The sequence below is a fragment of the Poromitra crassiceps genome (genome assembly GCF_964638095.1).
Source record: "Poromitra crassiceps genome assembly, chromosome: 15".
Classification (NCBI taxonomy): Eukaryota; Metazoa; Chordata; class Actinopteri; order Beryciformes; family Melamphaidae; genus Poromitra; species Poromitra crassiceps.
The window spans coordinates 12,084,100-12,099,650 of NC_139634.1; the positions used below are offsets into that span (position 1 = coordinate 12,084,100).

The window sequence follows — 15,551 nt, forward strand, 5'->3', positions numbered from 1 at the left end:
CATGGATTTAAGTGAGTGTGGAAATGTACGCAGACATCCCACTCGCTGAGCTGTGAACAGGCCAGTTCATCCTGCAAATCGATGGGTCACGGTTGTCATGGACTCTGCACAGGCGTTGCCGTAAATCCCGATAAGATGATGGGTGGACCGAGAAAACTGTTCCCATGGATACCTCTGTGCCCCCAGCTGCATGCGTCTGCAGCGCTGCCTAATATGTCATGCCAGCTGTTCTGTTACCATGGCAACAACCAGGCTGTTTTAACAAACAAGATTGAATGGACTGGCAGGGAAGGATGGACCAGACTCTTACTCATGATAGACTGGACGGATGGATGGATGGATAAAAAGACAGACAAGATAGATAGAAGGAGAACAGGTAAATATGTAAATTAACAGTCACACGCGCATTCATCCATTATTTTACAACAGCTGTAACATGAATCACTAGAGAGGGAAAGTGACCTCCTACTTCCTGCTTCAGCACTGTACCAGGGATTGTTATCCGCCATTGTTGTTTTCCCCGCAGACATTTCGTAAAATGCTTATAATAACATAAAGAAAAGAAGTCATGTTCGTCAGGGTGCACCCTGACGAAGGCACTTTCGCCGAAACATGTTGGTGTAACCCATTAAAACACAGCAGAGGAGATTTTGAGTGTGTGACTTCTTTTCTTTATGTTACTTTGAATTTTCATTAGTCTGCACCTCTTCAAACCTTTTGGGTGTGCTCGGCTCCACCCTATATACTTTGTAAAATGCTTATAAAAAATAGTTTTACTTCGTCAAATCAAACGGTTCAGTTATATTTAGAATCAGGAGAGACCATAGAACATTTCACTCGGACCAAAACTTAATAAAAACTACATCGAAAAAGTATTTTCTTCAAATCCGCAATTCTTTTACGTTTTGGTCTGAGTGAAATTATATATGGTCTCCCCTGTTTCTAAATATATCTGAATCATTTGGTTTGAACAACTTAGTAAAACTATTTTTATAAGCATTTTACTTAATGTCTATGGGAAAATAAATGGCGGATGAAAATCTCTGGTACAGTGCTGAAGCAGGAAGTAGGCGGTCACTTTGCCTCTCTATTAGAAGTAGGCCTGGAACTATACTTGTAAAATGATAAACGGTGAAGTGACATTCAGTCTGTTGCAGTATCTACACACTCTTTGCTGTGTCCTAGCTACGATGCAGCCACAATGATTCAAATACACACATGTTGTTATTCATCACACTAGTCACCTTACCAACATGTTCATTGTAATCTGCCAGGGTGAAGTCGTGGGAAAAGGCCAATGCCTTTCAATATCTGGAGACAGAGCACATTTCTCAGCCATGTAGAACCTCTACTGGTCCTCTAGTCTACAAGGTTACTGGTGACATTGCTGCTGACAATAATGCTAGTCATGAAGGGTATGAATAGGGGTTTTGGTTTCTGGCGTCTGTTAGTTGTTATCCTGCGTAAAAAAAGACAAACAATTAAGGGATAATCTGCTCCACTCGTCCTCCGTTCTCTATAGATTACTCATTCTGGCTAATTCCCTCCAGGAGCCAGATGAACTTGTACAGGAGACAGTCTGACACAGACCCAGTTCACATTCACTCACTGGACACACAACAGAGTGCCTATTGTGTGCGGGGTATGTGTGTATGATTGGTTATTTATGAATGGTGTGTATTAGTTTGCAACGGTGCAAGAGGTGAATTTATTTCCCTGTAAATTAACAAAACAAAAAACAGTGGTTCAGGCTAGTGTTTAGTTCAATAGCCTTCCAAGACAGACAGACACACACACACACACACACACACACACACACACACACACACACACACACACACACACACACACACACACACACACACACACACACACACACACATGTCAGGGGGTGGGGTGGGGGTAGGTTGCTGTTATTTTCTGGGACCTGTCTTTGGCCCAGCCTCATTTCTTGCATATCCCACATTCTGCTCCAGACACTGACTCCCGCTGAGAGAAGATTCTCCTCCAGTGCTGCTCTATCAGACACTGACTCCTGCTGAAAGAGATGTTCCTCCAGTGCTGGTCTAGGATGTGTAAAATTTACCACGGGAGTGTCAGGAATTTCATACTTTGCTTCCAAAACAGCCAGGCAGCCTGGGGGCCGAAGTGAGGAGTGAGCAGGAGGATCCCACATGGACAGTTTTTGGGGTTGAAAACTGCACTGGCAGTATCACCCACCTCCATCTGTGTCCACCATCATTTTGTTTTTGTTTTTTTGTATCATTCTTTGGTCATGACTTCTTTTGGGATGTAAAGCTCCCTTGTCTCTCTTGGTTGAAGCCTTGGACAAGGATGCCAACAGTCCATCGGCGATTTGGGGGATTGTTGTGTGCCTGTGCTGCTGACTGTGGGAATGCCTGAGACAAAGTGAAGAAGTGCAGCTCCCCGCGCAGGGACAGAGCGCACGATTATGTTGGTGGCAGCGATCGCGGCAGCGCTGATCTACTTGATGGTGCAAAGCTCGGGAGCCTGGGCTCTCGGTCCAGCCTGCTGGGATGAGCGCCTGTCTGGCGGGGGGAGAAACGCCAGCTGTGTGGGTGAGTGTGGCAGGCTCACACCTGTCCTGTCCACATGAGGCTGAGCACTGCTAGAGGTGATGTTGAAAGTACTGCAGACACAGTGGAGGATAGTGTGCTCGTACATTAGGTCCTTGTGTCAGTGTGGATTCCTATGTAGGCTCCTGTACATTTATTGCATTTGACAAAAAAAGTTATTTTTTGATTCGAATTAGGTTCAATTTGATTTCTTGTGATGACAGTATGGCACTTTCCCTCTACATGTGGACTTGGCCATGGAACTCTTTTCTCTCTCTTTGTATTTTCTGTTACATCACAATGTTGTTCCGTGCCCAAGTCCTCCAAGTGTTAATGCTGTATGTTGTATATGTGTTCTACATGGCTTAATGCACACATGCAGTTAACACAGTGGTGATCAGTGTATCAGATAACAGGTATCGGTTATATTACAGCCTAATATCACCATAATTGTTTACTAAAATAATTTTTTTCCTAAATTGAACGTTTAAAAGTACATAACTACATTTGTTTTATTTTGGTGATGCTGATGATTTTCTAAGGTGCCAAACAACTGGTAGGTATCTCATTGTGAATGTGAAGCAAAACTTGAATTGATCCTCCCCATCACTAAGGGGACACTGTAGTGTAACTGATGGTGCCAATTGGCCTCTGGAGGGCAAAAAAAGAGTATCTTACAGTATACAAAGAATAACTCCATCTTCACTGACAGCAGAGCAAGGGGAGTGGCTGGAGGTGAAAGACAGCTTTTATGAAAGAGAGCTTTTATATGAAAGGGAACTTACTGTAGCTGGCCAGACAGACAGTATGATATACTGTACCAAAGCCCAAGCTAGCCTGCTCTTCTGCGTGTGTATGTGTGTGTGTGTGTGTGTGTGTGTGTGTTTGTGTTTGTGTGTGTGTGTGTGTGTGTGTGTGTGTGTGTGTGTGCTTGTGCGTGCATGCCTGTGTGTGTGTGTGTGTGTGTGTGTGTGTGTGTGTGTGTGTGTGTGTGTGTGTGTGTGTGTGTGTGTGTGCTCGTGCGTGCGTGCGTGCATCACTCAGGCAGAGCCAATGTCTTTGCTGGGATGCCACAGAGAGATCTGAGGAGGCTTGGGGCTGGTGACCCCTGACAGTCAAAAGGTCATCTCATTTGACTGGGTCAGGCTGCTGCCCTGGCATGTGGGCTGAGAGGCCATGATGCAGTTAGCCCAGTCTCAGTCTCAGACCAAACAATCAGTTAATGCCAACATCTGCCAGCCCGCCAAGCGGGCGACACCTCGAGGGCGAGACCTCGAGGGCATGCTAGAACTGAGCAATGCCAGTTCAGCGGGCGAGCCAGTGAGGGAAAATAGAAAGGAGCACGCGAAGTGTGATACATTTCTAGTAATGGATTCCTTTCACAGTAAAACTGGCGTAGTGCCTTTACTTCTGCATCTACAGAGTTCCAAGAAGTTGAGATGTTTTTATCTCAGTCGAAAAAATAATACAGCATCTCCATGCATAGTCGGAGCGCACAGAGAAAAGGAAATGTTCTGCTCAATGGCACCGGCGCTGCTCGGTCGCTGGTTCTCGCCTCGGAAGCAGCAGAGAGAGAGAGAGAGAGAGAGAGAGAGAGAGAGACTCAAACGACATCCACACAACGAGGAGTTGTGCACTATAGGTTTTCATGATCTACCGATGATTCCAAAACAAACAGTGGGGAGATCACACATCTAGGGAAGAAGGGTAGTTTGTGCGTAGAGGAGGGAGAGACCGCGGGAGACAGGATCGCTCGCACTCCATGTGTGTAATACAATCCATGCAGGACTGCAGGCCAGGCACGAGGACCCTATGAGGTGTGACCACCGTGTGAGGCCCTGTGCGCTCACACTCTTTGCACTGCCGTTGCACCTGTGTTTACCCTGCCTTTCAGACACAATATGGCTGCTGTGAAAAAGGCCCAATGGCATGACCACAAAGACATACACTTGACCTCCATGCCAAATTTCAGCCTCCTAGGGTGAAAACCTAAAGGGCCCACTAAAGGGTGGTGAACTTTTTGTGGACGGACCAACCAAGACAGAGTGATTATAGAGCTGCTGGCCTTTTCATCAGAGAAGATGTCAACCATGTGTTAGGTGAAATGTTGATAAGACAGTCAAATAGTAGATCATTGGGCTTCTTGACTAAGGCCTTGGCCACACTGATCCATCAGAAAATGGACAGAACAGATAGACGGATAGATTTATGTCCGTTGCATGTACAAGTAACCTACTTGTACAGCAGGTGGCGGTAAGCACCTTGAAGGTGTCAGCGACCCGCCTATAAACCGAGAGAAGAAGAAAGCTGGCGTCAGCTAGCTGTTAGCTCTGTGCGCTACGTTACCTATGTGGCAATAAAATGCCACCGAATGACCAGATCAGATGGTGAAATCAGACGGTGACACTGACTATCACGTTGTACAACAGCGGGATGGTGTACACAGCATTAATTATAGCCTCCTTCACCGCCTCAGCCGCCATCTTCTTTGAAAAGTTGAAACAAATCTCGGAACGCCTCCTCTCGAGACCTCGACTCTGATTGGCTAAACGGACAGTGACTATCCGACCATCCGACCATCCGATACGTCCAGCCAGAAAAAGTTCATCCCTCTTCAACTTTCTGTCCATCAAAACGTATGCAAATTTTCTGGATACGTACGCTTCTGAGTACTCCACGGACAGTCGGACAGCTGTCATTATGGAAGTGAACAGAGAAATGAACGCACACGGACAGACATAACGGGTCAGTGTGGCCAAGGCCTAAGTCTTACAATACATTCTGGTACATGTATTTTTGGTACACGGGCATCTTATTAGCCTATCACAAAGTGGGGCTGCCTGCAATAGAGAGAGGTGTTCAATCACTAATATTTGCATAGATTCAGCCTATTTGCCAAAATGAGATTGTGGTGTCAGCAGGTATACAGCTATGCACACACTCAAGGGAAGTGATGGATAAAACTTAAGAGCGAAATACAAACTGTCTCTTAAATGGCACAGAGAGCAAACACTGCATGCAGAGAAAGCTAGATTCACCAACATTACATAATGCCTCTCTCGTCCCAGAGCATCACAGAGCAGCCGGGTTGGTGAACATGGCTGTGCTACAGTATATGCATTTCACTGACGTTACGTTGATTTCTGGGTTCTGGAGTTAAACAGTGAACAGCGAAATTGTCTAATGCAGTCTAATTCATGAACAGGCCACACACCTAGATGGTTCCCCCCCCCCAATCAATCAATACTGTATCAAACGAACCAAACTAGCATAGTATCCAATAGGGGTGTCAAAAATAATCGATGCATCGCGATGCGGACATGTGAATTGAATCGGATCGAATCGTTGACAGATGAATCGTTGATGTTAAAATTTCTGTTGACATTCCGATTTTAAAGCACTTTCTAAGTAAAAAAAGGGACTTGTTATTTATCTGACTGTATTAATTGATGAAAAAGTAGCCATGTGCAGTAAATAATACAGAGAATTGAGAATTGAGCTGCAATACTTTGAGCTGTATCGAGATGCATCGTGATGCATCGTGGAATCGAATCGAATCGTTGACAGATTAATCGTAATCGAATCGAATTGTGAGGCCAGTGAGGATTCACAGCCCTAGTATCCAAGATGTCTACTCTCTAAACGTCCCAACCACAATGGATCCTAAAGTGTCCAAGGAAATGCTATTTGGCTATTAACTACATTCCTCAATCAATCAGAATCACATCCAACTAAATAAGCGTGGGTAGGGTTACTAGGTCAGGATGCACGATGGGGCCAGGCTGTGAACTTGTCACCAATGATGATTCATCACAATGCATCCTAGCAACCTAGCAGCACCAGTGGCCATGTTGGAGTGTCAGCCCCAGACTGCTCACTGCATTGTTTGTCTGGTCTGGCTCATTGCTTCATTGTTTTCTCCATTCCACAGTGTTAGTGAGCAGTATCCATGGTTGCACATGACAGTGTTGTTTTGACACAGCTTATTAACATGTTCGACCAGATGACCCTCTGTCCAGGGTCAGCAGAGAGCCAACATACATTTGTTTTGACCTCATGGCCCACCCTGTCAAAGTGTAATGGTCTCTAGAGCAAATTGCCTCTATGCATGGGGAGGAATATTAGCATATTTCCCACAATGGACATGTATTTGATACTCGTTCAATTTGCTAATTATTATATTTGTTCTTCATAACGAGTAGTTGGGTGTTTTAAAGTTTTAGCTGAAAAATGTGAGGAAAAATAATTCTATGATCAAAAAATTCTGGCCTGGTAAGACTACCGTACTTTCATTTGTACGGGAGGTGTTTCCCAATTCAAAGCTTAGTGCGAGATGTGTTGCTAAGGGATAGCCATTTTATTCAAGAGCAGTTGAGGCTGCCTTGAACTTCACCCCACTAATAGCCATGAATGGGCTATTTAGCAAACAGCGATTTGACATGTTTAATGACAACCATGGTGTTACACAAAGTTGGAAGCAGCAGCTATTGAAATGTTAAATGCTGTCATAGTGCGGCTACTTCGCCATTCCTGAGTTTCAACCAGTTGTTAAACAGGTCTCCCATAGAGTAGGCTAGCAGTATCCACATGCACAAAAGACTTACATTTGAATCCCAAGATGAGAAATTTGCAGTTTCAAAATTATTAATGTCACAAAATTCAAATATTTAAAAGGAAGGGTTCCCACACCTTCTTAAATATCAAATTAAATACTTTTCATTTTCTACTTTTGCACAAAATATAGAAATTCAAGCACTTTCAATCACCCAGGGCACAACAGAAGCACCAGCCACCAGCCAAATGCTGGTAAAATAATAAAATGCAAGTGGCTGGTAGATTTGCTTCACTCACCAGCTAAAAACCCCAATTATAATCTATTGAGTGGCTGGTAAAATTGTAATATTCACTAGTTATTTGGCAAGTGGACAAAAAAGTTACTTCTGCACCCTGCCCATATCTATTTAAAAAAACGCTCAATGCCTTGACACCCCCCTACCCACCAAATTCACAAACTTTCAAGGATTTCAAGGACCTGTGGGAACCCTGGCACAGTCAGTCAGTAACTCAGTTCACAGTTGAACGAAAGGTACCAAAACTGCATGAATCAAAGCTACATGCAGAGATGGGAGACATATGGTTATGGTCTTATGGTAAAAATGAGACAACCATCATTTGAAAAATGTGTTACCATCTCTTACAAAATGATGTCTGACATGAAAGTAAGATATTTTGTAAAAACATCAAAATTATTATCTTTTAAGACCTTTACCTACAGCTAATACATTTTGAGGATGAAATCATCTGTACTATTATATTGTACTGTACTACTATATTGAGTGATTAATATTGAGACAATGTTGTCTATGGATAATGATATAGCATTCTGTAATAAAATGTATAAAATCTGCACAGGAAAGAATGAAAGACTGACAGGAGATCTGTATGATCTGTTCGTTTGCTATGGTCCAGAGCCCTACCTGATCTTCGGCCATGGTAAGGCTATTCATCGGATGGACCTCGATGGGAGGAACCAAAGACGGCTTGTGACCGGGGTGGGAAGCTCCATCCTTCTTGACTTCCATCTCAGGGAGGAGAGGGTTTACTGGGCTGACAAACACACCGGGGTCATCTACAAAGCAGCGCTGAGAGGAACACACAGACAGGTGATTACGTAACTCCCACAGTCCTCAGGAATTTAGACAGTAGAGTTCTCATTCAGCCTCATGTCAGAAATTCCAGCTTAGCTTCATAGAAACACTGCATGAAATAGGCCACGCCCATCACGGGGACAAGCTCTCCGTTCGCTTCCACACACCAGCGTCATTTCCCTTGAATTAAACATAGCTAAAAGCTGTTGTGTGGTGGGCTGCACATACAACAAATGTAAAAAATCGCCAGTTAAAGTTTTTTGTACTCCCGAGGAAAACAAGGAAGCCATTGAGAACGCGGCATAGGAGAACGCCAGGATTGGACGGGAGTTTGTGTTTTCCCCCGTTTTGGGTGTGGTTTCTGAATGATGACGCGCTCCGCAGTGTCTCTATAGTCATTGAACTGAGCGATCAATGGTTTCTCTAACACTGGGCATCGCAACTGGAAATTATTTCTGCTTTGTAGGATTTGAATCATTTCTGTTCATCTGTTCATTTGAAAACATTTTCCAGAAACTGTACTCATCTAAGAAAAGCATCTCAGGTCTTGCAGTTGACTGGATTCGGAATAGTGTCTACTGGACCAGTGGAGAAAAGGGAACCATCAAGAGAATGGATACAAATGGGGAAAATGAGAGGACTCTTTTAAGACACCAGAGCCAACCAAGTTGTATAGTTGTTGACCCCATTAACAGGTAATCCATTCTGCATCAAACCCGAACTTTAACACTAAACACTGATGCTGCTGGACTCCTGCCTTTGAAGGTTGTGACACTTGCATACAGTGAAGTGCAATGTGGGCACCCGGAGTCTGTGTGTCTTGACGACTAATAAGACTCTGGTGGGACAGACGGCAAAATGAACGATAGGTTAGCTATGCCGCCCCACTATGAATCAGAGTTCAGATACAGATACTGTACGTGCCAATGTTGTGTCTCCCTCCATCGAGCATGGCTGGCACATAGGTGCAACACGACAGACTGACTCACATAACAGTCTCTCTCTGGTCAGAGACAGAGGTCACCATGTTTACCTGGCCACATCATGCCAGACTGACTCACATAACAGTCTCTCTCTGGTCAGAGACAGAGGTCACCATGTTTACCTGGCCACATCATGCCAGACAAGCACGACAGACTGACTCACATAACAGTCTCTCTCTGGTCAGAGACAGAGGTCACCATGTTTACCTGGCCACATCATGCCAGACAAGCACGACAGACTGACTCACATAACAGTCTCTCTCTGGTCAGAGACAGAGGTCACCATGTTTACCTGGCCACATCATGCCAGACAAGCACGACAGACTGACTCACATAACAGTCTCTCTCTGGTCAGAGACAGAGGTCACCATGTTTACCTGGCCACATCACGCCAGACATCTTTCTGCATTTTGCTCCAGCAGTTTAACAAATCATTGTGAAAATGTGAGTCATGGCAGATTTGTCTCGCCATTGTCATGATATATTATGCTACAGATATGCTTCAAATTGAAGCTGCCACCCTAATGTATATTATTTTTGCTTAATTTCACGTTACTAAACTAAATATAAGTATGAGGCACAAGAACACAAGACTGACTTTTATTCATTTTTACTCATTATGATTGATAACATAAAATGAAAACAGATTAGGGTATCTTTGTAAGATAGCAAGTACCTGAAGTGCTTGGATGGAAAAACAAAAACACTTTTGAAGATCAGGTCCTGTATATTTTAGGGGTTTTGAATGATAAATGTCAAGCCTCCCCCCCCCCCCACTCGCTATACCTCTCAGTTAAAAAACAACTATTTTGCAGGTTTCTCTTTTGGTTGTCTGGTGGGATGACTCCAAGTATCCAGCGGTCTGATGCGGTGGGGCAGATGAAGACGACACTGATTAAGATAGCAAAGCAACTGAAAGCACTGGCAATCGACTGGGCTGACAAGAGACTGTTCTGGGTGCAGTTTGGTCTGCAGGGAGACAGTGCCATTGGCTCTTGTGATTACAATGGGAACATCATAAAGATCTTAGATCTGACACTTCGGTAAGTTTACCACAAAAAACCTCTGCCAAAGTTGAACAATTCAGCAACTTGCAAAGCTGCAGCCTGGATAAATATTAGTTATGTATTAGTTTGTTTATCGTTTGTCTTCCGGGTTGATTTTCTGACAAAATAGCATGTGAATGCAATGATATTTAGCAGCCGACTTTGAAATCGCAGATGTTGGACTTTGCAGCACATTAGGGCTAATAGTTCAAAGATTATTTTAATACTTAATGTTGCATGTTTTGTTTTTGTTTGTTTTTCCTGCCAGGTCTCAGTCTTTGGGAATATCTGTTTTTCTGGAGCACTTTTATTACACTGATGTTTCATCTCAGGCTATAAAACAAGTCAACAAGTACACTGGTGGACAGCCAGTGAATGTCAACACTCAACTCATGACAAAACCCCCAGTTGATATCAGGGTGGTGCATCCCCTCAACCAGCCAATAGAAGATGCCGTATCACCACTTCCAGGTTACAGTCAATGTTTCTATTTTTCTCTCTCCTGTTTTTATATGAATTACCCCCCTTTATTTTATTAAGAGACTCTACCCAAGTATTTTTTTAAGTTTACAATTGCTCCCGTTTTCATACAGGTTGTGACGAACCCAGTGGTAACTGTGTGAATGTGTGCTCCAGTCCAGCTGAGCAGGGGGGCTGCCAGTGCAGTGAAGGCTTTGCCCTCAGTAAACATGGCAATTATTGTGAAGGTAGGTAATGCATTACTTAATTAATTAAGGCCGCAAGTAAATGAACTGAAAAGGCCTCGACTGCATGACAATCAAATAATCTAAATTATAACATTTTCGTATAAATGTCAAAGTTGCTACTCTCAATTGCCAATTGATTATACTTATATAAAAATATCTATACTTCTTATAATCGCAATAGTGATCCAATAGACCTCTTGTAAGTTTGCAAACAGTGATTACGTATTTTGTGGGCGGAGCCGAACTGGTTGCAGAAAGGGACAGCTAACGGTTCAGCTGTCATAGAAATATGGAAGATCCGGACACCTCCTCCATGTATTTTAAAGGATGGGTCTAGGATCCAACTACATCGCCAAAGTTGCAGTGTCGGATATCGTCATATTCCTAGTGGGAAAGCCCAGCATTTATACGGCACAAGACGTTGTTTTCCCTTATTCCGGGGATCTCTCTAGTTTGGTTTCACTTGTTTCCTCAGTACCACATGGTGCCGTGGCTGGTAAAAACAAGAACCTCATGGATTAGCCTACTCATGGATATCACAGGTTTGATCTTGTCATTATAAGTACTGTACATGCAGTGGTATATACGGTGGTCCTGTATGATAGAGGACAGCATTAAGCCTGGGCTAGCAGTGTCATTCCTACTGGGCCGGGCCCGCCCATACGCCCAAAGCGTCCACTACATGGCCTTATGCAGTGTTATGCTACATCAGTACTTTTGTCCGTGTGCCACAGATGTGAATGAATGTGCCCTTTGGAACCATGGCTGCTCTCTGGGTTGTGAAAACATGCCAGGCTCCTATTTCTGCACCTGCCCCAGCGGTTATGCCCTCCTACCAGACAGAAAAACCTGCCAAGGTAAACTGGAAATACTTTTGTTAAAAGTACTCATCTTACGTGGTTAATTTTACTACTGTAGGTGTTGAAAAATTCATTTTGCCTTCATAACTATTTCATTTGTAAGAACAATTCATGTTAGAGTAAGAAAAATGCTGAAATGAAGTTGAAATAGCTTGAGATAGTCAGTGATATTATGGCACTAAATGTCACTAAGTGCATTGACATAAAAGTCTGTTTGACAGCTAACGTGTTTTTCATCCAACTTAATTCATAGCATGTTATAAAGCTAAGACTAAGCTAAGATTGGTGAAACGGTGAAATTTGTGAATGGCAATGATCTCACCAGTAAGATTTGCTGAAACCCTGGAATAATAGTTCAAATTCAACACATTTGCTGGAATTCTACCAAGTGCTATTTGAAATTGCAAGATTGAGTGGCTGCACTATCCACATTTCAAGAGGCCTTTTCTTCCAATTAAAGGTTTTTCAGCATGGGATTATTGTATTGTTTGCTGCACAGGATTCTTGGCCAGCAAATGCTGGGTTTTGTTCAAAAAGGGGTAAATCGTATGATTCTTATGAATCTGGACACCTACCTATGGACACAGGCAGAATAGGCTGTGTCCATATGACCACTCATGTCATATAATATTCAGCATAACATTTGAGATTAGATCCTCTCCTTTTTGTAGCTCCTATGAAAGGTTGTGTTTGTCCCGCAGACACTTTGACCCCACAGAGCCAATAAAACGACAGGGTCAGAGGTCACCAGACAGACTAGACTTATAAGAGCTGCCAAATCTCTGTTAGGTTACAGGGGGTCAAAACACAGACACTTTGTGACCCTCCTACAGGTTTAAGAAGGGGTAAGACTGAAAGGTTGTAAGGTAGATGGGAACAGGGATGTCACTTGAACGTTAAGCTCAGCAGCACCGGGCGGTTTTCTGTGTGTTTTGAACAGTCTTTGGGCTTGAAACAAATAGATGTATCTGGCAACATTGGGTCTTGTTTCAGAGGCTTTTCCACCCTGCCAAGAATAATTAACTACTGTGGAAAACATTGAATCATTTTATTTTTTGGTCAATATTAAAGATAATGAATATTGGCACAAAATATCGGCTGCCGACAGCTTCAATCCACAAGTGTTGGTACCAGCTTTCTAAAACCCATATCGGTTGAACCATTCTGTTCTGGTCAGTCTTCTCACCCATAATGCAGGTCTGTTGTCTGCCAGAGCAACAACATTCTTTTTAGTGGCTAGATTTGAAAACAATACGCCTTTTTATCATTTGGCAGAAAGGTATACATAGCCATCATGAGGGCATGTATAAAGGTCTTAATTGAGTTGTGGGTAAGCATTTGTAAATATGTGCAATGGATATTTTACAAGAATATTGTGGCATAAAACCCCTCTGACTCAGTTTAATCACTTATTTATAGTTTTTATTTATTTATTTATTAAGTCACAGCAGGAAACGCCAGCACACAAAAAAGTATTTTGGAAGGTTTAATACCTGTAGTCTGGGTAGGGCAGCAGCAGTATTGACACTGAGGAAGGCCTGTGTGCCGAAACAGTTTGTGCTGTGCTGCTGCCCTACCCAGACTACAGGTATTAAACCTTCAAAAATACTTTTTTCTGTGCTGGCGTTTCCTGCTGTGACTTGATATTGTTTGTGCCCTGCACCGAAGTTATATATATATTTTTTGGAGTGTGCTCACTGTTCACTTTTTCTCATTTATTTATTTATTTATTTATTATCATTTTTATTTTTAACAAAAAATAGATCAAATATTGTGGCTCCATTCTAATGTGTTCTCTTCTAATCTCACAGCTATGTTCACAAGACCAAGAGAGCAGGATAGGTTTTCTACAGACACGTGAGATTAGATGAAGATGGTGCCATTCGCAACATGCAATGTATTTGGATAGCAGCTTTGTCTGCCTTAAGCTGGTTAGCAGACAGCCTTTCCAGGAGGTGCAGAAGGAAACAGCCAAGACAACAGGCCAGACATTGAAGACAATTCGCCTTTTTCACCAGTTCCCACTCATTCTGTGCCTTAAAGGCAGGAAGTAACACCGGAGCAAACAAAACATTACCGAGGGCCCCGGCACTGGATCACCTAAATGGATTGGAAGTTGGAAACGCTCAATGTTTTGCTTACACAAAGTCTGTCGTCGTACTTCAAAAATAAAAATTTTTAATGGAAAAATCATGTACAAAGCATAAAAAAACGTTTGAAGAGTAGTCCTGTAAGTTATTTTATTTTTATATCCACATTCGGTGCACTTTTGAAATAGTCATGCGTGCTTCAGTTATTTATTTATTTATTTTCTCAGAGGAAAGTTGGCCCAATGTCAGTTAGATTTACATTACAAGTGACATGTAGATGTTAGGCATTCAGCTGACAACTACCACATCGCCAACATTACAAGCAAGCAACCAATAGTAAGGAGCGCAAGGGTCCAAACCACAGCAACCAGGCAATCATTTCCCATGAGGTTCATACCCACATGCTGTCCCTCTGCCCACATTCCCAGCTACAGGACAGCCAACATTATATCACCCTCAACTCAGTGGGCCTTTAACTGCCTCCTCATCACACTTACACCTATGTGGACAGGATTAGAGCTGACTTCATGAGGGGATTTGACCAGACTAGAGCAGGGGTTAAGAAGCTTGTTGTCCTCCGACCATCTGGGTTTGTCCGAAGCTACTACAGGACCCGCCTGGCTAAAAATAACCAGGACATTATTCTTGAACGTGTCCACGTGACAACACTCTGGCCTTGTTAATATGGCAGTTATGTTACAGAAAGCAGCCACAATATATTGGTTGAGTGGCCGAGAAATAGATGTACATGTTTATTGAACAGTTAATTTATGTTCTTCAATTTCAATCGATTTGCCGTACTGTACAGTTCCTTGAGTCAACAATGTGTTTCCATCAGTTCAATTTACTTGGCTTTAGTTTATCACTTTTCCCCCTTCAGTTTAGCCTTTAACTCAAGATATACATTTCCTTTCCATTACCAGAGATCGTACCATGTGAAGGCAATATGACTAAGTGCGGCCATGGTTGCCTGGCCACAGATGAGGGTGCTGTTTGTGTCTGTCCAGAGGGATCAGTACTACAGGAGGATGGACAGGCTTGTACTGGTATGTTGCAGATTATTTTCTTCATCCCTGAAAAATACGACTATTTTACTGGTGCGTTACAGCAAATTACAATGTTGTTGAACACTGCTGCGCTGCTGCATTCTGAAGCTCAATGGGTGGAGCATGTTTTTACTTTTGTTAGACTGTAAACATTCCATACTGTAAATCTGAACAGAAGCATTTTCTCAAATTAACAAATTAACAAATTAAGATAAACTGGAAGATGATTGGCTACAAATAAGTCAACTTTGTGTCAGAATTTTTGCCATTTTGATAGATTGCAGTGGGAGAAAAGACTGCTATTATCTGTAGCTAACATTATCCAAACATCCAGCAACTAAGACCCGGATTAAGGCTGTCAACCGGACTCACAGGTTGTCTGGAACACTATTTAAACAACACTGACAGCGCCAGCTGGCTTTGCATTATTGGTCAACTGATAATGCCACCCAATTAGAAGAGCACTGCACAACATTATGTTTTTTTTCTTTTTCTTTCGCTTGCTTGCTGGAAATTCTTTATAGTTTTGACACCCTGGAGTCAGACCAACTTCTGCTCCAAGTGGAGTTCAATGGCCAATAGTGCAAGACTGTGG

General features: G+C 42.9%; 1 protein-coding gene across 1 annotated transcript in view; it reads left to right on the forward strand.

Moving 5' to 3' along the window:
- Window positions 1-2,452: 2,452 nt before the first annotated feature.
- The window catches only part of egf (epidermal growth factor), a gene marked incomplete at both ends in the record, with an annotated part of 29,462 nt that continues 16,363 nt past the window's right edge, over window positions 2,453-15,551 (forward strand). Inside the window, 8 exon segments of the mRNA XM_083651743.1 lie at window positions 2,453-2,584; window positions 8,048-8,239; window positions 8,738-8,919; window positions 10,023-10,250; window positions 10,522-10,724; window positions 10,847-10,960; window positions 11,695-11,817; window positions 14,834-14,956. Coding sequence (XP_083507869.1) covers window positions 2,453-2,584; window positions 8,048-8,239; window positions 8,738-8,919; window positions 10,023-10,250; window positions 10,522-10,724; window positions 10,847-10,960; window positions 11,695-11,817; window positions 14,834-14,956 — 1,297 coding nt within the window.